Source organism: Epinephelus lanceolatus, chromosome 2 (assembly GCF_041903045.1).
Source record: "Epinephelus lanceolatus isolate andai-2023 chromosome 2, ASM4190304v1, whole genome shotgun sequence".
NCBI classification, from domain to species: Eukaryota; Metazoa; Chordata; class Actinopteri; order Perciformes; family Serranidae; genus Epinephelus; species Epinephelus lanceolatus.
The window spans coordinates 37,992,973-38,019,565 of NC_135735.1; the positions used below are offsets into that span (position 1 = coordinate 37,992,973).

At 41.1% G+C, this 26,593-nt stretch overlaps 1 protein-coding gene across 1 annotated transcript; it reads right to left on the reverse strand.

Annotated features, from left to right (window-relative positions):
- Positions 1–705: 705 nt before the first annotated feature.
- Positions 706–25,329, reverse strand: tent4b (terminal nucleotidyltransferase 4B). Its single transcript, XM_033627154.2, has 12 exons — positions 24,404–25,329; positions 10,221–10,344; positions 7,885–7,931; positions 5,410–5,530; positions 4,424–4,531; positions 3,055–3,183; positions 2,574–2,787; positions 2,346–2,472; positions 2,047–2,150; positions 1,667–1,878; positions 1,344–1,490; positions 706–1,088 (listed from the first exon to the last, which is right to left on the reverse strand). The coding sequence occupies exons 1-12, from the start codon at positions 24,964–24,966 to the stop codon at positions 930–932; spliced, it is 2,055 nt and encodes a 684-aa protein (XP_033483045.1). The 5' UTR covers positions 24,967–25,329; the 3' UTR covers positions 706–929.
- Positions 25,330–26,593: the final 1,264 nt, after the last annotated feature.

Below are 26,593 nucleotides of genomic sequence, written 5' to 3' on the forward strand. Positions count from 1 at the left end.
AGGCTAAATGTTAACACTGTAGCACACTCACAGAGAGCAACCAGGAGTAAAAGTAGATGCTGATGATGGATGTTGGCAATGGGACCCAAACCGGCTCTTGGCTTCGGCCAAAAAAGCTGAGGGCACAAGATGTGCACGTTTACATGTCTTCAATCGGTATATCTTGTAAAAAGGTCATATGAAACATTTTCTTCTCACTTTTTTTTTGTTGCCATTTTTTGCTTATGCATTTTTTTGTACAAATCTTTGTATAACCTGTTTAGACATAACAAAACAGATTAAACCAACAGAAAAATCAACCGACAAAAAAAAAATTCATGCATAAGTTATGTCCCACTCTTACTGATTGCATTTGTAAGTTACCATCTTGATAAAATCTGTGTACATGACATTTTTGTTTTTGTACATTTTTCAGCCATTTGCTTTTTTTTTTTCTTCTCCTTCTTTTTTTTTTTTTTATATTTGATAAAATTTTTCATCATATTTTCCAGCCAGCAGTTCCAGGTATTGCTCCAGAGTAGATTCCAGACACCCGACCTGTCTATTCCTGTACAGCAGGAGGCGCAAGAGGCATGTTGTGTAGGTGCTGGCTGTGGGAAGGAAAAACTGCTCCATAAAAGAAGCTATTGGGAAGCAAATGAGCATTTATCCTTTGTGATTTCAGTTCAGGTCCAAGAAATTAAACCCCATTTCCTATTACAATTCTTTCTTTTTTTTGTTCATTTTTTTTACGTCTGCTAGAAATTGTTGCTTGTTGCCCCGAAAAGCCGGACAGAGAGACATATACTGTAGATGTTTTAATACTTTTAACAACCTCCCGAGGCTGGAGTCTGGCAGCAGAAGTGGGACAGGACAGTCAGTCAGTTGCAGACGAGGATGGGGGCGGGGCTTGGGGGCGGGGCTTGAGGGGGGGGCAGGCAAGGTCACCCCTATCTGCAGAGGTCCTCTTGTGTCGAGTCTCGCACATTTTTCCTCTTCTTGCTATTGCCCTGGTGGTGTGGCTTGTTGCTCTGATGACTTTTGGTGCTGGAGGAGGAGCTCTGCTGTCCGTGGTGGCCGCCCTTATGGTGCGAACGAGACATCCTGGCCTGGGGAAATACGATGCAGGAAAAAAAAATCAGTTCCTGCTGGACTTCCCTTTGATATTCAAAATAATACACTGTAGCATGGTAATGGTGGAGATATAATAAAACTATTTCAATATTAACTAATTGTACACACTCACTTTTATATGATGTGCTCAGTGAAATATTTAACAGCTCAGGTTTTCTGTCTCTTCCTTTTTTAAATCTTGTGGTGCATAAAGTGTTGTATGTGTACATACAAGCTAAAGCTGAGCATACCTTTCCTCCCTTGTTGCTTCCAGATGGAGTGCTGGTAGTGTGGCTCTGTGTTCGGTTATTGTTGACAACCGCAGACTTTTCTCTGTGGGCGCTGGAGCCCCTGCCAGACTGCTGCTTGGCTGTCTTACACGGCGTGCCATCAGAGTCCTGGGGAAATACCAACAAAAGAGTACACAGACTGTCAACAACATTCAGTCACTAGGAAGTTTTACTCGTGAAGCTTTAACTGCTCCCGATAAATGGTAAATAAACATGGAGTGAGTAATTAAAATACTAATGGATAAAGTATTCCTTAAGGCTGTGTATGCAGCTGCGAGACTGACCGCATCGCTGGAGCTGGAGGTTGAAGTCGTGGAAGAAGGCGAAAGTGGAGAAGAGGAGGGAGAGGAGCGCAGTGAAGGGGATGGAGAGGAGGAATTGGAGGAGGTTTTGCTGTGGGGAGCCGACGGCAGAACTACAACATCATCGTCATCATCCGGGACGTTGTTGTTGCACTCATCAAGCTGCTGGGACTCAAACAGTGTCACATCATTTCCTATAAAAACGGAGAGAAAAATGTAGACACAAAGGTCAACTCAGTCCACAGTCTTATAGAGACCTGCTACTGTCGTTCAAGCCTATACCAAGTCAGATAAATTAATAAATAAAACTTCAAGAAATATTTTATTAATTTAAAAAAAACTGTTAAAGAGTTAGAACGTACTGTTGAGTGGCAGCTCATTCTGAGATGGGCTCCCCCAGTTCTTTCGGATCCATTCCCTATATTCATCCACTTCCTGCGTTACTCGGATTATTCGGCCAAGTATGCTGTGACAGGATACAGAAGGATATATGCTTGTTATATCAGTGTTTATACATCAGTCTGACAGCAAATGTTACTGGTAATGACCTGATATTTTCAGTACGATCAAATAATTCCAGCTATAACAACTGAAATACTCTAATCTCGTGGTTGTCGATATAAACAACAGTGACAGCATATGACTTAATATTCAATCTTACCTCTCAGTCTCATTATTGGGATAGTACTTAGCGATGGGTGACACAGCGTGGCTGAGCACCACATAGGCGTAGTCGAATGCCTGCTTCACCTGCATGGCACCGTATGAACTCCGACCAACATCATTATCTGTTGGACACAAAACAGATGGTCGGCTTGCGTAAACACAAGAACCTGACAACATGCCAATACATGCAATTCCCTTTATCCTTTGTGTTCACAGTTCCTACCTGGCTGCAGTGGGTCCTCAATGTAGAGCATGGAGGGCCTGTAGCCATCCATCATGTTCTTCTGAACTTCGTCTTTGGCAACGTAGCAACCTCCATCTTTTATCCTGATGCCTGTTTTCAGGTAGTTAAAGTGGCGACCGTAGAGCTCGAAAAATTCAATGAGCAGAACACCAATGTTGATGTTGGGACTACAAACATCCTCCCTGTAGTGAAGCTGGAAAATACACAGTACGAGCGGGTGTCAGAATTATTGCAAACAGAGCAAATAACAAGTCACTGTTGAGACTTTTAGAGGGAAAGATAATTTACTCTGAATACTGCATTTAGTTCTGTCTCCAAATTTTTTTGTTCAGAATTGTAGATATTTTTGTAATCCAGGTGTTCAGGAGTCAGTTTGCAAATACCTTCAGTTATTAAAAAAAAGAAGATCTAGACAAACAATGAGTTAAAAGTAATAAAAAAGCATTATAGTGTATCTGACCTGTAGGAAGCTGACAGCCATGAGGAAGAGACTGTAGGAGCCAATCCCACCAGTAAACACCTCATTGAGGTCCCTCTGCAGTAGGAACTGCTTCAGCACCAGGACCAGGTAAGGCAGCACAGGGTATTTCTACAAGACAAAACACACAGACACAGTAAAAAACAGAGCAAGTAATTGATGTTGTTGCCTACAGCACCCTCTAGAGGATGACAGGAATTTAAAGTGTACAGAGCATTTCTGGTGGCCTGTCCAACTGATGACTTATATATCTGAGGCCCATTTGAAACAGTCAAAAGTTTGATAAGAATGTCAGTTCAATGAAATAATTACACTTTAAAGGTCCCATATTAAGCTTATTTTTAGGTATTTGAGGTTTCTAACAGAACATGTTAACATGCTTTAATGCTCAAAAAACACAGTATTTTTCACATACTGTCCACCTAAATATACCTGTGTTAATCTTCTATCTGAAACACTCCGTTTTAGCGCCTTCTGTTTAAGCCACCCTCCCGAAAAGCCCTGTCTGCTCTGATTGGTCAGTGTTTCTGTGTCTTAAACATCTGTGCTCTCTGCATGTCTGCACCATCTTTGCAGCAGCAGAATGACTGTAATAGCACTGTAGCAGCAGTTTCTATCTTTTATAGTGTAGTTGTCACACCACAACTTCAAGGAAGTCCTGACAGCTCGGTTAAAGGTTAAATTAAAAGTCCAGCCTGTGGCCCTTTGCTGCATGTCATCCCCCCTCTCTCTCCCCCCCTTTCACACTTAACTGTCCTGTCCAATAAAGCCAAAAAATGTGCCCCCCCCCCAAAATATCTTTAAAAAAAAAAAAAAGATTGCGTGTTTTGATACTTTTAAGGACTTACACCTACACCTGCTTTACAATCAAAACGACATGATAATCTGAATTTTTACAATATGGGACCTTTCATATTAATAATAATAATAATATATAATAATCTAAACATGCTGTTAAAGCTTTGTGTGCTACTTAGAACCCATTAGTTTGTAAAATAGCAACTACAGTATGTTAGTTTGTTTTTAATGTTGTATGAAGGTTACAACTTGGATTTCAATATTTCAGGCTTCTGTAAAACCTTAGAGATTTTACAGACACTTGTGGGAAAGCCAAAGGCAGTTATTAAGGCAATACTACTATCCGTTCAGACCACAGAGTTAGGAAAAATGTTTCTACCTCTGTGCTAAGTAGTCTAAGTCAGGCAAGCGGCTACAGTACACAGACAATGTGTACAGTTCAAACATCAATAACACTGGCTACAGGTGGAAGGTTATGTATTCCAAGGATACATTAAAAATCATAAGAATTCAGGAAATACTGCAGAAAATCCACTAATGTTGCAGACTGTACCTCTTTGAATTCCTTAATGAGCCGAGCAGCTTTAACGCCACTTTTCACATTGAAGCTAATGTCCACTTTGACCTCAGTGAAGGAGTCTGTCAGTTTGATGATGGGAACCTGGAACACACATTAAACAGGTGATGATACTAAGTCAGACAGGAAACAATTAAATAATCACAACAATCAAACGCTGACATTGGTCTGTAAGACGCCTGTAAATACTTGCATTGTACCACAAGTCTATGCTGAAAACAAGACATACAATCATACACAAACCCACGTTTACTAATCTAATCCTCAACTACTTGAGCAAAGATTTAAAGTGCTAATCTGCTATTTAAAATGCTTAACAAAAGTGACACTTAAAACACAAAGAAAAAGCTTTATTCATATATTTTAAATCCTGAAAAAAAACGAACTCAGATGGAACAGAAAATCCGATCCATGCCCAGTTTATAAAAGTGAAGTGGCTGATAGAAAGTTGGGAGTGGTTTAAAAACATGATCAGGGAAATCTAAATCAAAGTGGTAGTTCCAAGCAAAATACACTATCAATATTGTGTGTGTAACACTGGTCGATATAAACATATAACCTAACTTTGGATGAAATTTACTCTTTGTTACCAACTCTAACTTGCAGTGAACCCCTTGAGGTATTTCCCTGGTTGCACATGTCTGCACACATGCCTGAATACAAGGCATGTGCGCTTACCAGTGTAGTCAGGGGTTTGGAACTGTCACAGCAGCGTACGTTGATGTGATTACAGCTTGTGAAACTAACTGACAACTAACATCAGAGGCCTGGATATGACAGTTAACATCACATAGATTTATGACTGAAACAATGATTGTTGACTATTATAAATCATCAGACAATTTTACATGTAGATTTACATGGTGTGTGAAATGCTAGCAGATCAATTTAACTGACAGAAAAGACTTTAAAAGGGTAAAACCAACATTACAATGCACACTTGTGAGCAAGCGCAGTCTTACCGTTGCTTTGTCCAAAACTTTTATGGAGTTCTCATCTGCGACGTTCCTCTTCCGGAGAGCCTCTTCCAGCGTCCAGAGCGGGAGGGTCTCCCACTTCCCGAAAACTACCAAGTCAATGTCACTGGTGGAAGAGAGACATGACAGGTGTCACTTATTTATTTATACTTATCATACTACACAATATACAAGAGCAACTCATGGAGAGTACATATCTCTTTCTCACATGACCAAATATCGACTCCAAAATGTGTAGTATATCACTTCCAAAACAAACAGAAGCACAAATCACACATGATCCGACATCAGTCACCACTGATCAGTTCGTAAGGAGCTGCACAGTGTGGCTTTTTAAGGTAGATGTGGTAACTTTTAAAACATGAAACATAATCTTCCTCATACAAACAAAAAGCACACCCTTCATCAATTCAGCACACTCTGGTTTTGCTGCCACAGCCTAATTTGGCATGCTATGGCCAGCAGTTTATGGTTACGGTATGGCTAATGCTAGCAAACTTGTGATTAAAAAAAGTGCTGTGGAACTGACATTAACATCAGTTTGCTGACTTTATGACTCTTTTCTTGAGATGGAACTGACCTTAAATACAGTACAAAGGAAACCCTACAGCAGCCATTTTTAAATATCCTCTGCATTGTAGCTCACTGCAGACAGGTGGTTTTGCTTCCCTCTTGTGGATGAGCAAAGTGCAACTTCAGATAGAGTTAAAGGAAGCCAATCAATATGTGTGTACTATTTTAACAGTGCTGTGTGTTCACTACATACAGAATCTTACCTAAAGCACCCACTACAAACAAGGCACACACACACACGCGCGGGGTCATTGTACCACCTACAGCTACACCAAATTCTGTTCTCAAATTCAACACTTGACAGTTTCTCTAATGTTTCTTTCAATATTTATCAGTTACTTTGTGTTACTTTCCCATTTCCATATGAACCACTCTTCACATCGGGCATAAATTACATCCACCGCACAGCACTTATTTAAAGACATCGTTTAAAAGCTCATTCACCTGCCACTCCCATTTTTTCCTTCTTCCAAAACAGTAGTGAAGAACACCATATGCAAGTGCCAGGGGTTGTGTTTTCATTAAAACAAAATTATGACTGGTGTGTTAACTGCATGCCAAATTGCTTCCTAAGTTACCTTATGACCGGTTGCTGACAAGTAATGTAGCATGTAATGGGCTTTTTTTAAAAAAAAAACCAAAAAAACAAACAGAGTCCAGCACAGTGCTCCCTATACATAAAACGCACCACTGGAGCTGCATGACATCACTTCCAGTAAACTTCACGAAGAGCACTGAGGGAAAAACAGCATCATCAATCTATTTTAACCGAATATACTATGATATAGCTCAGCTAAAGACGCACAAGCACAGAATCCGTCAGCAGGTTACCAGGTCGTTCAATGCCGAGCCTGTTTGTAACCGGTACCGACAATGTTATCTCCACTTCACCTGTTCAGCTAACTTTAGCAGTTTATGCTGTCCAAACCACAGACGCTTGGCCTGTTCATGAACTCACAGCGGTGTGTTGCAGAATGACAACAGGGGAAACACTAATATGGATATTTAGCTTTATTTGTGGAATTAAAATAGATTTCTTTGGCCTGGCCGAGGTATCCGTTGATACAGCAGCCCACTAACACTGATGCACTCAGTGTAAATTACCTGTACATTGTAACTTAAAGGGGAACTACGACCATTTTCAAAATTTATAAATGTCATTTCTATGGTCTAAGACAGTCCAAAAAGCTCAGCTCATTTGGGTCTAAAAAAGAAAAACATTCTGTGTGACCACAAGATCAGTCTCCCATTTATTGCCTATGGAGCAACTTCAGACTTTCCACCCTTTGACATCACCACTATGAGACTTACTTCTCTGGTTTCTGGCTTTGAGAAAGAATTGCTCATGTTCACAAACTTTCCTAGACCATAGAAATAACAGAATAGAAATTCTTAATGTAGGTGTTGGTCCCCTTTAAACACAGGCAATTACACTCTTGTTTCCAAAACAACAGAAGCACACAGAAACCGATTTGAATTCACGCACATCACCCGCTGACATGCATGCGTCCACTAACAGCTTAGCTCCATTTAAGTGCTCAGTGTGCGGTGTCAAGAGTCCACTAATCCAGGTGACATGTCTGTGTGTCTGTGTCCGGCGGTGTGGACGATGTGTGTTTCTGTGTACGTGCGGCTGAGTGTCTGTTGCAGGCCTCTCTCGGAATAGAGTTCTAAAAAGATCCGGGATCAGCGGCGCTAAAAATTACTAAACCACTTGATCCTCAAAACAAAAGCAAATAATGATTCCCTGGCTAAATGGAGCACTCTCTCCACAACAGGGTTAAGTATTTTGGTAGGAGGCCAAGTCAGAGTCACAGTTTGGCAAAGATAAAAAGAGCAAGCATGTGTTTAAATCTCTAGGCTGGTTTAGAAAACCAATTGGCTCACCTTGTTGGAAGATAAAGACCAGTGCTGAAACTCCCAAACACTTGGACCTGCAGAGATAGGGGACATAGTTAGACACATATACATCTTTTGGGGCCTTTATTTTATTCAACATATTACATTAATTCACTTACAGCCTGCAAAACAGCAAAAAACACTTTAACATTTTTTATCATAATGTCTGACTTGTGCATTAAACTTTTAACATATTTGCCTCTATGTTCTGACATTTCTTTCTGATTACAACATGGGCTGGACCGAGGGCAAAATGTGTCACCAAGCACGCATCAACTTGGCTTTGCTGATTTTCCCACGCTTGCCTTCACTACTGCAAAAACCTGTTCTCCAAGCTGCATAAATATCACCATTCTGCAGCCCAACATAGTGTTGATTTAATGACAAGTCCAAACACACTGCACAGGCGTGGCTCAAAAAATACCTATTAGGTGTAAAAGAAAAGAGTGTGTAGTGTGAATAGTTTAAAACCACATTTCAAGTGAGGGATTAAAGTCCAGGCTGACTTCAATGAAACAAGCAAATCCTACTTTTAATTGGCCATCTTGGAAATCAAAACTGGCAGGATGTTTACACACAAAACAGTCCTTTTAGCCACTGATCTCTTAACCTGCATGCTACTGAAGTGACAAAAATATCTCCAATCTTCCACCTTTTTAATCTCCCACAGAGCACAAATTGGTGTCTCAACAGAAATAGAGTTAAGCCTTGACCCTACCTTTACTCCCTTAAACCACCTCCCTACGTTCCACATCAACCACTAGTATAAACTCTGGTTTACAGCCCAGTCACATGTCCAGAGCTAAGCTGATTGCAGAGCCATGTTTGTGAATGAGTGTGTACTAAGTCCTAGTAAGACTTCTGTGAAGGCTGAGGTAACTACAGGTGGTCACAAAGCTCAGCTATGTTTGGCACACTCCAGTAAAACACGTACTTGTGGCATGAGTGTGGTCAGTGTGAGGTTCACAAAGAGTTTCAAAAACATTTCAAATGCTCCACTGAGCAACAATAGAGAAGCTTTTGTGGACTTTTTTTTCGCTACAGCCGACCTAAACAAGCTTCCATATATACCTGGCAAGATTGGGATCTGGTGGAAACATTTGTGAGAGTCTGGTGGACGTGTACGCATCTAAGCTCATTGATTAAACAAGCACCACGCTGAGCGGATGACCAAATTGCCCTTGCTTGCTCCACAGTGGAAAAGGAATAAAACTGGGCAGGCTTTGGGACAGCGTTGTGCTCCTTAATTTGGGAACCACTAAGCTCAAAGCGAACACACTTTGAGGCACGCTGCTCTATCAGCAGGATCAAAGTCAGCGTGCACAAGGAATGCCTGAGGTGGCACTGATAACATGGCCCAAACAGAGTACTGTGCAGCAGGGAGATAACAGAAAACAACAGGATGCTTTATGAAAGGCTGAAGCTGGCGCACTATGGTGGCTCATATGCTAACTGTGGTAACTGACGGTTGTATGTTACCCATTGTCCACCAAAATTAGTGCATATGTATGTTTTTTTTGTTTGTTTGTTTGTGTTTTGTTTTTTAAACGCAGGGAAACCCAGAATTAGGCAATAAAACTCCTTTTCTGTTGCCAATAGATGAGTATCCCTCTCAATTTTTTTCTTGGTTTGTCATCACAAACACCCCAGAAAACAGGGGTATTAGACAGCAGAATGCAGCATGGAGGCCAGTGAAAATGATACAGTGCCTACTTCTTTTTTGTATCTGTTGTTCATTCAGTCTTTCGAAAATACTGTCAGAGCACTGACTGGCTGGGGACGGACAGTATTTATGGCTTAGATGACAGATCACACAAGGCTAAATTGTCACAAAAGTTACCAATGTTTGCGCTGGATAATGGGGAGAAATTTATGTGTCCACTTGGGTGTCATGTTTTTCATCACTGCCAACTGGAGCTGAAGTCGATAAATACCCATGACTACAGCAGCACCATTTGTCCTGGGAATGAATGCAGATTGTAACCTTTCCCACTAAAAACAATAGCCAGATGATAGTAGGTGTTTGCACAGTGGGAAAGGCTTTTTTATAGAGACCACTGTGTCCAAGGTAGCCTAGTCAGAGTAATCAACCAGTCCAACAAACACTATGTTCAGTGTTTATAAATGCCTGACTATTTTCACTACTTCACAAGTGCATTAATTTCTGCCAAAACAAAATAACCTCTTTTAAAGCTAACTACCTATTAGATTACAGCCAAGATTTCTAGCAAACAGCTGGGGGCAGTTCTCAGCCTGGTTATTAGTGGGGTGCTGAAAAAAAAAAATCTGCTCAGTCACACCCTGCGATCCAAACCAATGTGTACCTCAGCACTGGGCCACAGGTCGTGGATGACTCCCTTGATCCTGTCCACCACCTCCAGCCTCATCTTCTCCTCTTCCGGCCGTGGGGAGATGTACTCATAAAAGTCGTTGACCTCCTCGTGCAACCTGCAGAGTACACAGAACACAGTGTTGTGGGTTCTTTGCATATAGACAGACCTCAAGAACAAACATGCACACAGACAGCAGGTACTATACTTTTCTACACTATTGAGTTGATGGTGATAAAGCACACAGGAAACCACTGAAAAAGTCAAACAGCTACTGTAACTGTTTACTATCTTTAAACAGATCAATTAAGCCAGTTCGTTTTAACAATCCAAGGCTACTGAGAATTAGCAGCATCGCATATCACACATTGATTTTAGCCACAAGACAGAGGGAAATGAACACAACCAGGGGTGCTCCTGTCTTCTCAGTCCAATCTGTGCACTCCCTGCTAGCAGAGCAAAAAGACACAATGAGCAGCGCCAAGGGATTGAGTGCCAACAGTCACTGCCACAGATACAGATGTCAGATATTGAGTCACACTGACTCAATGTTGGACATAAAGTAGATAATAGCTGCGTCCTCTTCTCTCTACTTGCATATTTACACACAAAACTCCTGCATCTAATCAGATAAAGCTGAGCGTTCACACCTCACTGTGTTTCTCCTCATTCCTCCATATGTCCGATAATCAAAGCACTGAAATCAAATAAATTATATCATGTTTGGCGATGGGGGTATAATATCCAAAAAGGTTAGCAATAAAAGGCTTGTGACTGAAAGGTGTGTGGTTCAAATCTCCAGGTCTGTGGGCAAAAATGATGCAGCACAAACTAAATATTAGCTGTAGCTCCCCCTTCTGTGTGATAGAAAGGTGTAACAGAGACTGGAAGCTGTAAGCAACAAGCATTGTGACCAACAGTTGGAAGACTTTTTGTACAAGGCAGACTCAAGATATGGATTTCTGTAAGAGTAGAGCAAAGAAAGCAGAGTGTTGCCAAAAACATCAACCTTCCCTTGGCAAATAAAAGAAAAAAAGGATCCTGGGGAGTTTACACAATATTTCCATTATCAGCTTTCCTTAGGAGGTACAGCTAGAATCATGCCTATCAGCAAAATTATTGGTTGGAGTTATTAGTTTGACTGGTGTGCTCTGTCCTAATGAGTCGTCTATCAGGTGTCTGATACCAGTGGAGGTTAATAATTACTGAAAACAAGAGGTCATTTTTACCAGGAAGACAGTGACAAAGGTTTGTCAGACAGGGTTTTATTTTCCTCAAAGAAGAGTTTTTAGCGTTATACCAAACCAACTATTACTTTTTTGTGAAACAGTAGGGCTGAGCAAAAACAAAACAGGAACCCCTACTGTGTCCCAGTGTTATGGCAGTAAAAAAAGGTATCAGTAAGGGCAGGCTCAGCAAGGGTACCGCATTTGTCCTTGGAACAGGTCGCTCTGCCCACATGCGCTGACCTTTCCCCTGACCAGTTTTGTCTACATACACATACACAGGGACAAGTCTCTGTGGGCGGACAAATAAGAACACAAACATGCCTGCACACACATATACACACACACAAGCATGTCCACATGCATGTGTGCACAAACAACCATACAGAGCCAGACCATGACGGAGAATGAGAGAGGAAAAGTGATGTTTCTGTTTTTAAAAATAAAATAGGGCAACAAAGAAAACCCCACATGTACCACAGAAAGTTGGACAAGAAAAAACACAAGCAGTTACCAAAACTGACTGACTGTTGTTTGGATTACGCCCCAAAGGGCACTGTATGTGTTTCTAGTGTCTGGGTTTTACGTAACAAGAACACTTCACCTGACAGCATTCAAAGCTGACTGGGTTTCACCTTTATTATGTCTTGGGTCTCAGACACTCAGTCTGACAGAAGCCCAGGAAACAGATGCAACACTGAAAGGTCGCTGGTCTGCTAACCAAGTAGAGAAAATATGTGCGGAATAAAACTTTATTCGCCCTTGCCAAATGCTATCATGGCGACCTTGAGAAAATGAACTAACCCCCAAGTTTCTGCAGCGAAACTGCAAAGTGGCCAACAGTATAGCAAGACCGTGATCAGACCAACAAACACACTGCATTAAAAACATAAGGTGCTACTATACTGCTACAATTGATTATGAAATAAACTGGGAGAGTGAAGGTTTGTCAAGACACCAACACAATACACACAGCAGTTTATACTTAAGAAAGTTAGCAAAGTTCTCAGCTGTCTCAACTAGGCCTGGAAATAATTGTTAATTTCATAATCAATTATCGGTCCATGGTTTTTTTCAATAATTTTGTCAATTAATTAGAAATCAGCCAGACTAGAAAATGTCACAAATTGTAAAAATCAACACGTTTATTATCACAAAAGGAGACCCTGCAACTGGGTTATGTTAAAAAATGACAGAAGCAATTTCTTAAATATTAATATTCAATGCCAATAGAACAAACAAATAAATAACAGCCTTGTTATTTCAGCTCTACTTTCAACACTTCTTAAATAAACAGTAAAATTAGCATGTTACAATAATTACAGATGGCCCAGTTCAGAACAGAGTCATTTAATATTGGGTATTGGCCGATAATGAGTACCACCCATTACAATAAACCTGGATTGCCTTGGATATTGACCCTTAGGATTGGCTCAGGAAATCCCTAATTTGAATACTTGCAAAGTCAAACCCAAGCCAGCCTTTGTTTTTACTACTGAACCTGTATTTAGGGTGTGCCAAGACAGTGGTCTCAGTGAAATGAATCAAAAGGCTGTGTTATAATATGCCCTGCTATTGTTTGTATGAGTGTGGACCAACTGGCTGCTCACATGACTGAATGTAGTAAATGTCAATGTGGGCTGTTACTGAAATGCAGATAAATGGAAAGCTGTACTTCAAGCAGTACTTACTGTAAATAGTCACTATGTTAAGTCCATGAGTACATCAGGTCTGTGTTGCATATTGTATCAGAACTGTGCATCCGCCCACACAACTCTCACACAAATACAACCATTAACTGAAATGGTGTTTATATCTTGGAGAAATCTTCAGAGAGCTGAGCACAAATAAAGAGAGTGTATTGAATGACATGATTTAATTTTATTGACTTCCTTTGTTCGGACCAGGAGGAGGGTCCGAACAAAGGCCGCTGGAAACTGAGTTTCTATTTGCTACTGCTATGTTTGTGTATTAGTTATGTCAAAAAATGCTTTAAACTTTTACCTTATTACTGGGCAGATTGAGCCAATGCTTTAATGTCACACCTTTTTTTCTTTCTGATAACATTGTTTTGAATTTGATTTTTGTTTTTGTTCATATTACGTAAATTTCAGTTTCCATTTGTTGCCCCTCCTACAACATAGCAACTAAAAACCACTCTAAATTTTAATGACCTAATCTCTTTTCCCTGTGCACACTGCACAGACTCCAGCCTCTATCGCAGAAACATTAGGTTTCATTTACGTGTAAAAGGAACTCAGCAGCTACAGTCTGTATTACTCATAAAGCATTAGTTTTGATTTTAGAGAACACACCTCTCTGACACCTCAGCCCAAAGCCGAACACCAATTCAAGCTAATGTAATGCGTCGTAATTGAACTGAAGGATATAATAGCTTTGTGCCATGTCAAATACCATTTAGCTTTAAAGTGTTTTCAAACCTTCCTAAACATCAAGCCAAAAGAAGAGGACATTTATCTATCATAATCTTTCCAGTTTGCTTCTAAAACCGACATCCTGTGACGTGAGCACTTCTTCTCCACAACAGCGCCAGTAGGTTTCGTTTCAGAGCAAACAAGCTGCTACTGCTCCCTTGTCATCACGTGTTGGGAGCAACCATAGAAATCACATCTCATGCCCCACCTTCTAGGATCAAGTTTCATCTCAGTCCGGCACCTGCCTGGGGAGCACATGGACCCTTGGCACTGCTTATCAAATAATCCCACTTGCCTATAACATTGTAATGTTACATAATCTCAAGGAACAGATTTCCAGAGCTAAAGCTCCCAAAGGAGGAAAAAAATGTTCTCTCTCCTTCTTAGCACTTCTTCTTTTCCTAACATTTCCTGCTGGCATGATTATTGTAGTGTCACTGTAATGCTGCCATTCATGTTTACTGATAGCCTGTAGCGTTAGTGCTCTTGCAGTTACAGCTTATTTTGTTTTTGAGTTGATTTACACTGTATGTATGTATGACTAACAGGATGGCAAGGAAGGGGAAGTTGGCTGGCTTCTGACAACATGAAAGAAACACACTGAGTGTCGATGGTTGGAAGACTTGTTGTGCTTCTTTGTCTAAATTTTGCACCTCAAACCACCATCAGAAGACAATTAAAAAATTCCTACAGTCCAAGCTGATGTCACTGATATCTTGTTTTGTCATACGTCATAATGTTAAGACAAGAAAAAGCAGCAAATCAACACATCTTAGAAGTTGCAACCATCAAGTATTTGGCATTTCTCCTGGAAAAATACTTAGGGCCTGTGTCCACAGAGCATTTTTTCTGGGCGCTATTGTCTTTTTCCAATCGTTCCCAATGAGGAGAGGGCGCATGCAGCTGCATGCAACCGCCCAGAGAAAAAGCATCTTTTTCCAAGCATTCCAGCTTTTTTTGTGCAGCTGGTCCGAGCACTTCTAGTTGAAAATCTCTTAACTTTTCAGAAAGGTGCTTTTGTCTACCGTCACAACAAAGACGGGGGAGCCAACAGACTGAAAAGCCTATTCGCTGAAGCAGATCGGCCGGACACTTACGTGGGATTTATAGTTGTGCGCAGACCCTACGCACGCAGCCTATGCATGTCGCCTATGCCATTGTGAGCATTTTCACTTGTGTGGTGGTGGTGTCTGTCACTCTGCAGTTACACCTCCAAAAAGCGAGGCGGTGGCGGAAGTTTCTGTGAAGTGCTGCAAAGTTTAGTTGATTCAAAACACACCCAAAACACACATTAAATATGGCTAAATAGCAACAATCGCAAACACAAGTACACAAATTGGCTTCATCATAACTCGCAGCATTCACAGACAAACACTTGTGTTAATCCGGACACATTTTCTCCACAAACAAGACATGCTAATGTTATTAGCACAAGCCTATGGCATTTTACATTGTATAAATTAGCTTAGCAGCTAGTGATCTTTCCCTCTTCTCATATAAAACCAGGGACAACAGCAACATTTGACAATGAAGTGCTGGGATGAAGTGCTCCCTAGCGTTCTGCCACCACTTTTCTGCTGAGGAAAAACGCTATGTGGATACAGGACCTTAAATAATTAGTAGATCAGTATCAAAACAGTTGCGTATTAATTTTCTGTCTGTTGGCTCGTACATTAACTAGTCGCTGTAGTTCAACGCCAATCCCTGTGGTGTCTTTTTTAGATTTTGTTGCACAATGCAGATATTACTTCATGACTAACTAAATTAATAAATAAGACAAAGCTGACCTCGGTATGAGATCAGAACTCTGCACATAATCCATTTATGTATTGGTGTTGGTGTTGGGAGACAAAAAGAGGTATCAGTGCATCCCTGAATCTAATATAATCCCCTTTTTCAACTCTATTATGCATATCATCATGTTTTTACATTATGAGATATTGCTTCACAGTAGGACCCTCGTCATTCCTACAGAGCCTCCCCATGAAGGCACCGCAACACCTTGTCAGAGAACCATAATTCAGCCTTTATTTCTCTGAAAGGAGGGGGAATAGGAAGGCAACAGAAAGAGGGAAAAGAAAATGTGAGGAAGCGGAGGTAAAAAGAAAAGAGTGAATGGTGGAAAGCTGGTAAAATATGGTGAAAAAAAATTAAAGGTCGAGGGCCAGATACACACATAAGGTAAAACAGAAAAAGGGAGACAGAGGAGAGAGGGGATTGGGTGTGGTGCTGAAATGCCTTCATGTGAACGAGAGCCATCTGTTAAGTTGGGTAGGATGAAGGAAAAAGAGGTTATTGTCACATCACACTGAGCACTGCTTACTGACTGTTCAGATATTTTGGCCCTGTAGTACAAAGGTGTCTTTCAGTGCCTGTAGTATAGCTTTAGAATTGAACACTTAACAACAGGCATGCTGGAAAATAATGTTCATATGTCACAAAACACCTGCCTGGAGCATGAGACTGCTGATGGATGTTCAATGCAACGGATAGGACAGTACTATTCCAGAAAAACTCCCAACATCATAATTTTCCTTTGCATGGGCTTGAAAGTTTGGGCTTCGGCATCCTTTACAACAAAAGCGGACAGTGTGTGTTATGTGACACGGCTCCGTCTAGGTTGACAGGGCTGCCAGGAGGCAAACAAGTCACATCACACACCGCTTTTCCAAAAGAGGCCAGCCGCAAACAGAGGCAGAGGTGTCGATGTCTCGCAGATGGCAGATTCATTAATGTTTTATCAATGAACTGATCTGGGGTGCTAAGTGTTGGCCACTGGGACAAAACAGATCAAGTTACACAAAAGCCCAAACACTGGTGACTGCTAGTGGGCGGCTTGGTCACGCCTGAGTGATGCAGGGGAGTACTGTGGTCAAAACAGGAACAGCTGGACTATAAATATGGTAATACTAATGCCAGGGTGATCATATTGTGTAGAGGGGTTGGAGTATCACACCAGTAGGGCATCAATCATTTGTTAATTGTCGGAGCTTTCTAAAAACTAACTTTGCAGCAACATCAGCTGTTCTGGTACCCATGTAGGAACTAGGGCAGTCACTTTTTATTCAAATTCAATGTACAATTTGTATGTTGTAAAAAAAAAGTACAATGTGTAACAGCTGTTCCAAACCTATTTCATCTGTTTAATATATTTCCATATGTGAAATAACTTTAATGTAGCTGCTCTTTCAAAGTTTGTGTTGATGTAGCTCGACTACTGCCAGTGGAATAGCTTGTGGCTTCATCAGGGACAGTTTCAAAGTAGCTTTCCCTATACCATATATCAAAAGCAGTATCATATTTTTATGTCTCTGCTGTTTTGCGATTACTATGTAAGAGCAAAGCAAAGTTACGATTCAGTACAATCTGTCCTAAAGGACATGGGCCCTTTTTTTGCATCTCTTCAGAGTGAACAGCAATACAAATGGAAATAATAACCTAAGACAGATGTGCTTGATAAACGATTGCACTGCTTATTATTCATTTTCAGATATAATGAAAAAAAATGAAATTCTTTTTGGTTAATTCAGCATTTTAAGTGTCTTCCCCTCTGTTATGCCAGCATTTCAAAATAAGAGCTGTAACCTACTACTAAACAACTACTCATTATCAAAGCCCAGTCGCTCTGCACACATGCTGAGGAAGGTCACAGTCTGAGCACATGCTATGAAAAAAAAAACCCTAGAACACTGTGTGTCGTTTGCTGACTACATCGGTGTGGAGCATGGGAAGGCTTTCCATTGGACAGGAAGAGGAAAAAAAAGAAAAACACATTCCTCACTACACATGGCAAGGCTGAGTTATGGAAAGCTGCCCACACGTGCTGTTCAGACGGGGCCTGTTTCACCTACAGTCCAAATGACCAGCATGCAGGCCTCTCTCTCTCCGCAGGCTTACATACTTTGGCCGAAAGCCAGCCAGCGAGCTGAGAAAGAGAGAGGAGAGCGTGACATAGATGTCAAAGCCAGCAGAGGCCGGATGAACCACAGTTCTAATAATGGTGCTACAGTCACAGAGGTGCTATCTGTGCGCTAGGGCTGGGAATCATAAATCTTCAAAAGACAGCCGCAATAAATGGCGATAAAAGCATGAGCCAGGGCTACTCATCAGTGAGCGATTAACCGCACATTTTATTGGCCTGCGAGTGATGTTCGGCCTCACCACTTGAAACTAGCTGCTAACACCAGGCTCTAGTAAAATTTATCAAGTATAAGTTGCCCTGTCATTACTACTATTTCAGGCCACAGGAACAAACTGCTTAACATGAGTAAGATATTCAACACAAGTGAGGATTTAAGGTTGCAGTGAAGATGCACAAGAGCAGAAGCTTGTGCCTTTGCAGGTATGCATGACATTCAGGGAGTAGCACAAGAACGACTGCATAGTTAAAGTGGCCTTGTGCAAGACAGTGACGCTCTAACAAATACTTTGACTAGGGTTGGGTCAAAAAACGTGGTGCTACGCGGCCGTTACGTACTGGACCGAATCACAACATAGATTTCAACGCCTCGTTTCAGTGCCAGATTATCTGTGTAGCAAGGGAGAGAGAAAGAGCGAGCGAGTGTGTAGGTGACGGTGATGCATGACAGTGAGGCCGCTGCGACCAGAGCAGAGTATGACGTTAAACACAGCAGTGCAATGTGACTACAGTTTAGGCTGTTTGTCAGTGAATTAATGCTACAACTCCTCAAGACCCAAGCCAAGTTCCCATGTCTTGCTTGCCTCCTGCCAACTGAAATGAAGGGGGTTAGCAAGTGAAGTTAGCCTCACATTGGAACCTGACCAGGCTCACTTAAGGTGGACTGTTAAGGTGGACTAGCTATTCTCATTGCAGTGACAATGTCAGCTGCTCTTAAACAGAGAACAGAGAATAGAGAAATGTCTGGCTGTTGAGCCTCTCCTGAGTTAGAGAGACAATTACTGATCCAAACTCAAAATTTATTTTGCTGTTTTAAGTACTGGAACTGTTATTTTGGGTTGGAGTATTGTAGTTAAGTTAGGTTTTATTTATTATGTGAGTCTGTTATGTTTGTATTTATTCATATATTCAAGGATACTTTAAACCTTTAAGATGTAATATAATGTTTGATTTCAAGTTCAAATTTGCCTTTGCAATAAAAAAGCTATTCTTTAAAGTCACTGACTGTCATTTTTTTTGTTTTTTAAAGTATCGATTTAAAATATCGTTTTAGCATTGGTATCAGAAAAAACTCCAATGATACCAAACCCAAACTTTGACACTCCCAAGTATTAAGATGGTGAATTGTCCCTTGAAAACTAGCAACTAAACTAACAACGTAATTCAATTAAAGAATATTGATTGAAAGCTTCTAAAAATTGCCACACTGATGGGTTTTTGGCTACAAGCTCAATCACAACAAACACAAACAGACATAAACCTTTAAAAAGGAAACAAAAGGGCAACAGCCATGATACTGCTCAGTAATAATAAGGGTGATTATTATTCATAAAAGATGGTGCCTGCTCAAGCTACCATGTGTGCTATAAACTTAAAGAAACACACCATTTAGCAGAGAGAGCCTGGCTAAACTTGCCTGATTTAGCCTACAGTAGCTTATAGCAAGTTAGCTAGAACGAGCCACCATTAGTCTTACTCCCACTCTGAATTAGCCATTTTCTCAAGTTTCTAGTGTTTTCTTGCAATGTCAGTTTCATTAAATATATGCACTGGGACTAGGACAGGATTGTAACACTTGCTAACATGTTAGGTAGCATGACTGCAAACCATTCAACAGGGGTTTTGCCCTGATATTTTTATTTTACCAGAGAAGCAGTGGAACTGCATTAGCTAAAACACTAGCTTCTGCCATTTTTGGACACTTTGTGACGACCCCTTTGAAAATTAACTCTTCAGACAGTTGACTATCAGTGCAAATTTAGAATTTGGAAGGTGGACTATTGCATGCAATGTCTCGGTTGGCTATTAGCCTAAAACTGAAACGCTGCTTTGTCATTTTTTGACTTAGATGTTTTCTGGTAAGCACCCTCTAAACCTATGTTGTGGTTTGACCCACACATCACATGACACACTAATTGGGGATTCCAGCTGGTGTCACCTGTCAGTAATGTTGTGTAAAAACCACAACTACTTCAAGGCTTCAGATTTCAAGACAAGTTGTGTAGTGTGAACAGAACAGCAATCTGACAACTTTCTTTTAGTATGGCATGTTATTTCAGTGTTGAACTGTGCTTGTTTCTTCTACTTGGAAATATCAGATCAACTTAGGTGGTTAGGAAGTTTCCAAATCAACCTCAGAATTAGAGTAAACAAGTAAGTTTCAGAAGGGTAATTTAGTGGGCCAGTTATACAGAAAAACAAAAGACCCATCTAGTAAATCCACCTATCACTGTGAATTCATTCTCTTACAATGCCTCTCTGTTATAAAATGACTGGAACTTTGGAACGTTGCATCTTGCCTACACAATAAAAACCCACAACACAACACCATATCAGAACACAGTCCAACACAACAGAAACGGGCCACAGCTCTCCCAGGCTACACCGACTTCCTGTGCCCATATAAAGAGCCTTAATAACTGTTCTACACCACCAGAAAATGAGGTGGAAACGCTCCCTTAGAACTCCCAATCTGATTGGATCGACGCTGAAGAGGCTCGGGTTTCTCTCTCAGAGGGTTGGCTTTGTTTTGTGGAAGTGAGGCCGTGTGGAGCATGTAAACACTGATCCTTTTCCATAGTGAGGCGGGCCTCTTGCTTGGAGCTTCCCTGCCCCACAAAGACTGGAGGAGTGTAAAACACAAATAAGCACATGCCTCTGCCTCTGTAGCCAACCCCCATGGCCAAATATAGTGTACAAACTGTACGGTGGAAAAAAAGCATTTGAACTTACTCCCACCTTCACCCTTTCTGATAGCTGCACTTTTCAAATGCAATAATAGTTTCCAGGTTTGCATTTGCTTGATCCCTAAACCACTGAACCTGACTGAATGGTCAAACCTTATCTTATTCCTAGCATCCAAATGGATGGCATTAAAAGAGTGAGCACAAGCCTAAATGTCAAAAAAAATGTCAGGTCATGGTATCATAAAAGGTGCATCTTTAGGCAAGAACCAATGAGGCATGGGAAGAAAGCAATGTGGCTTTGCAAATTTGACAAAACATTAATGCTCATGAATAACACAGTGCTCATTGATGGGACCCATGATGACGAGGCTAACTGCAGTAAATGAGTAAAAGTATCCGCCATTTAGCTGATCACAGATGTTGTATACGTGCTATTACCAACAGGGTGGAACAGGGTGTTTATCACTCTTCTACGCATCCCACATCCAGAGACTGCATCTCCCAAGCAACCAAATGTATTATGAGTGGAGATTTAACAGTGGAATTAACATAACTTGACAGCGGGGGCTTTTACATCTGCATAATTACTGTAGATCTATACTAGTGCATTTTGAAATACCCTTCCTGTAATGCCATAGAGTATACAGGCATTGTTTCATCAACATGTATGGTTACAGTAACATTGTTAGACAGAGAGCCCTCAGTGGTGGTTAATGTGATCAAGGCTCTGAGGTTCAGGTTCTGGTATTAGCGGAGCTAATCACTAAGGAATGCCCTTATGCAAACACAGAGCTTCCATATTACTATAAATGAGGATCAGCCAAACGCTGAGCTCCACACTGGTGTTCTGCTTGTCTACACATGTCTGACAGAGAGGGGCGGGGAAGGGGCAAATCTCTGCACCTAAAAGGTCTTTAAAACAGAACCCAACCCACCAAAATATTTCTCCCAATTCATAATATCTAAAAGGATCCCTGGCAAGGAAAGAAGGTCAGTGACTCATTCTCAAGTTAATAAACACCTTGTGCATTTCTCATACACTGTGACCTCATACTGTTACCTACTGTTAAAGGACTAGCTCTAGTATGACAGCTAAATGGACATGCTCTCTAATGAATCAAATCTCACACTCCCTAATTGAAGCAACAGGCTCTAGTTTGTGGTTTACTGAATCATTCACTGAATTAAGGGAAAGCATCGTTCATGATCTGATAGATGCAGAAACACATAAAACATGACCCAAAAGTACTCAACTTGAATTTCAGATTTGCATGTGCCCTTCAAAAGGCCTTTACAATTAATCATTACCCTGCTGGTTGGATTTGGTGAAGATTTCAGGTCCGCGTTGCCATTATTCAGGGGTTAATACACAGTGTACACAGAGTAGCAAACATTTGTGTCCCTGATGGGTTTAAAAGGTGACTGAAATAGTTGTAGTTTTCTCACAGAGGAGCAGCTGTGATTAGCTTCAATTCAGTCTGTTACAATCTCTTCAATGACAACTTGTCACTGTTTAATAAGTATGAAAACAAACATCCATAAAAAAACATTAAAATCATTAATGCTGCATGATTTGCATGTTCTCTGTCCATCTGTATGCTCAGTATGTTCAAAACCCTCATTTTGTCAAAAAATGTCTGAAATCAGTTTTCCTGTGTTGACCTGTCATGCTCCAATTACAATTTCAAAGAAAGCTCTGCATACAAACATAATTTGTAACAAAACTATGTTTGATTGACAAGTCTGTGTTAGCATTTTGAGTATTTTTCCAATATGATATCTTGTCAGCACAGTAATGAAGTATTACCAACTGAAAACAGACTGACCACTCCTGCTGTTCCCAACGAAGGAGCAAACTACAAGTATTTATGGTCACTTTTAATACAAATCAGTTCATTAATGTTAAATGATTCAATCAATCAATTAATCAGTAGTGGACTGGCTAGTGGACTCACTCTGTCCCACATTAATGCATGCTGGTAAGCCAACATTGTTTTAGTATTAGTGTGCTCCCTGCAGAAATCAGCACACATTCCTCTGTGTGTGTACGTACTCGCATACATACTACTGCCATCTAATACCAAAGTGGACGCTATGGAGAAATCTACAACAAGCACATGGGAGGTGAAGCAAGCTGGAAAAGTCACACATACTGGTTATTTGTTAAAACCTTTTACAGCGTCTAAATTGCCTGTTGCAAAGCATGTTTTTGGTTTCCCACCTGCTTTCTTGTACTTCTCATCTTCAGAAATACACTGATTATGTGACTATGTTTTGAGATGAAGCGAAAGAGGAAGTGATGAGGGCACCATCAACCAACGAGCCAATCATAAACAGGGAGCTGAACTCAGTGACACTATTTCACATTCTCAGGAGCAGGCACTGGATCCACACACCAAGCACATAATTTTGGGTATTTGCAGGAACATCAGCCGGTGATATGAGCATACCACAGGCCCAAAACTAATTTGTCACCCACTATACTCCGGGTTAGCCAGCCTGAAGACGATTCACTTGTCATTCCGCAATATTCCTTCGCCTGCTACTAATCAGCAGTGTTACGACTGTATTTGAGCTGAGTGTTTTTGACACAACTTCCTGCTTCTAAATTATTTTTCAAATTTGACTTTAGGGTCACTATGACCTACAATAATTATTTTAAAACTTTAGGTCATGCTGAACATGCTCACAATACTGTACTAAAAAGGAATTTGTCAACAACATCAACTCTGACCTTCTCTGAAATACTGCTGGCCTAGTATCTGAGGGCTCAAGGAGGCTGGAGGAAAACAAAAGGAATGGTCCACCTCTACTAAAAGTGTCACTCTTGCCTCCTCAGTGATCCCTTCTGGCTCGGTCTATCTAAACAATTTGTTGTTGATGGACCGGTTCACCCAAATACGCACCTTCCCTAGCATTAGTAGTCAAAGTTGTACTTTGTCAATGTTTCTGTTTTCAACATTTGCTTTGCAGCCCCTTAATGAACACCATAATGTTACAGGAGCAAGCCAGTGCCTTGTTTTGTTTTAATACCCAAAGGCATTATCTGTTGCGGTGGAAAAGTTGTGTTTTTATTCCTCCACATGAATCTCTGTTGGAAAAACGAGCAACAAGAAAAACTAAAAGGTTAAAACTCCAGGATGTTTAAAGGGTTGCCTCAAACTGTGGTTGTCCATGCCAGAGCTTTTTGTTTAAAAGTTACCTAGAATACAAGAGTGCTGGAACACTTCCTTCATGGTTTGAGACATAGTTCCTCAAATTCACTATGACCTTTGACACATAAATAAAAATAAATAAATACTACTTCTAGTTACTTTTCTACACATATTAAGATAATGATTCTTTAAAAAATATTTCATCCGATTAAATGCCTTAAATTGAAGTTATAATATGTTGATAGGTGTATGCCCATTAGTAGACTGACTCATTTTCACAGCTCATTTTGGTGTTACTTCACAAAGTTATCCAACTGTGGATTCAGTGGGTGGGGATGAAAAGTGGGTGGGGTGGGACTGACAACCTCAGTCATCTCCCTGCATGACATTTCAGTGTGCAAGTGTTTAAAATGGGTGAAATACCTCACCATTAACTCCTAGTTTACAGGCTTGCTCTGTGGGAGGCAAGTGTCAGTGTCTCAATCTTCAAAAACAGAGACATTCAATCGACTTTTATTAAACTCTCTCTCTCTTACCCAACTATTCCTTCAGAGTAGTTCCTGACTTTCCATGGCGTGCCCGTGTAACCATCATAGCTCCCTGTGTTGGAGCCGCTGCCACTGTTCAAGAGGCTGGAATTGAATCCGAAAGTGCTAGCTTTGTTGTCTCTTTTCCTTTTGTTGGGGTGCCCGTCTGTCAGCCCCCTCCAAAGCACAGCGACCCCGCTGCCCTGCTGCTGCCCCCCTCCGCCGACACCGCCCCTGCCAGCAGCTCGGTTGTTGTGGTTGCTATTGGTTTCCAGTGGTATAAAGTCCCGCTGTTCCGTTATTTCTCCGTCCCCCATTGAGCCCGACATCCCCTGAGTCCTGGCTTCACCGCTGCCGGTGTTTGAGTCAAGTGCCCCGTTTCTGCTGGTGTGGACGGCTCCCGACGCCCCGTTGATGATCGCTTTCAGGCTCGACGTGCTCTGAGATCCAGTGGTGTAGCTGTTATTTACATGCAAGTACCCGAGCCCTTGTGTCGTCTCCCAAATCTGCATCCACAGGTTGTTAGCTGGTCCACGTTGTTCTGGTTGAAACCAGGCGATTCTCGGATCCATCAAACGAGACTGTAGGCAATCCGCCCCCCCACCCCACCACCGAGCAATGCTCAGCTCGTGTGCAGCTAGCCAGGTCGCTAGCTAACGTTAGCTAGCCTGCTATAGCCTCTTTATAGCTGCTGCTAGCTCAGGTTCTCCGCTGCCCGTTACTTCTAGAATCTAATAAAAACACGTTCCTCGGTAGTGACGACACACAGTTGTCAACCCAAATCATCCACAGGAAGAAAGACAAGGTTGTGAGTCAAGTGTTAAAAATGATGGCTCAAGCCAAAGTTGAGGTGGGACACTGGAGAAACGTGCAGCTGCTGCTTGTCGAAGTGCCTTTCTGACCCTTTTCCCCTGATCGTGTGTCTCTCAATGGCGGAATGCACGGTGTTGCTGCGCATGCGCGGAGCGAGTGAAAGGGGGCGGGGATACAATGGTTACGCAACAGACAACTGTTTTTTGTTACATAACGACGTCTGATTTATTATTCTCTCGTCAAAGTGAAATAGACAAGGTGTGGAGTGAACTACAGCGTAAACCCGTTTGATTTTTTTTTCCACATCGCTACTCTTAAAGCTGCACAGATTTATGACTACACTAATAACCCTGCTATAGTTTACATAACATAAAATAACCCTGGATTTTACCTACCTTCTTAAGTGTGAATTTGATGCAGAACTCCCATAGTGTAATTGCATAATGTATTATAAAAAGTGGCATTAAAGGGATACTTCAGTATTTTTAAAGTGGGGTTGTATGGGGTACTTATCCACAGATAGTATATTACATACATGTAGTAGATGTCAGTCAGTATGCCCCCAGTTTGGTGAAGCAAGCTGGTGTCTGACATGGCAGCTAAACGATCTACTGCTGTGGAGGGGCCAGCGACAAAACTTATTTTATCCACCCAAAAAAGTCCTACCTGAAAGCATTAATATCAGTTTAAGTGTAAACTGTATTGAGAGTATTTTCACTACTTCACTTTGCTATTAAACAGTGATTTCCAACAGGAAAATGAATTTGTCACATCATTCTCTTCAGAGCCAGACTCCTTTATGAAAAACTGGGATTTAACATGGCTGCACACACTGTCTGATAGCAAGGTGAAGTGGTGAAAATACACTCAATATAACATACACTTAAACTGATAGTTTTAAGTGGGACTTTCTTAGGTGACTAAAATACATTTTGTTGCTGACCACCATCTGCAGCAGTACATTGCCTAGCTTCTATGTCGCACTCCAGCCTGCTTCTCCAAACTCAGGGCGTGCCTATGTAATATACTGTCTCTGGACCCCATGCAGCCCGACTTCAATAAAACTGAACTGTCCCTTTAAAATGCTTGCATGCAACAGGAGGCAATACATAATTAATATTATTAGTTCATTTTGTTCATCAACTCGTCGTCACATCTTAGGGGGTATTGGGTATTGTTGTTCTGTCCAGCGACAGTCTAAAACCTAAAGATATTAAGTTTAGAGTGACAATCACATTTGACAGACCGTAATCAGTAAATTATGTGAGCATATTTCCTTGAATCAGTTATCTAAGCTTTTTTTTTTCTGTCAATCTACTTGTTGATTGAACATCTAATCACTTAAGCAATAATTCCAAATATATACCAATGTGATGTTTTTTTCTT

Excerpts from the sequence above, each read along its gene's own strand:
- tent4b (XM_033627154.2), bottom strand. The coding sequence starts at position 24,966 with ATGGATCCGAGAATCGCCTGGTTTCAACCAGAACAACGTGGACCAGCT. Across the intron at positions 10,345-24,403 it reads TACTCTGAAGGAATAGTTGG|GTTGCACGAGGAGGTCAACG; the intron begins GTAAGAGAGAGA and ends TGTACTCTGCAG. Across the intron at positions 1,491-1,666 it reads CCTCCAGCTCCAGCGATGCG|GACTCTGATGGCACGCCGTG; the intron begins GTCAGTCTCGCA and ends GTATTTCCCCAG.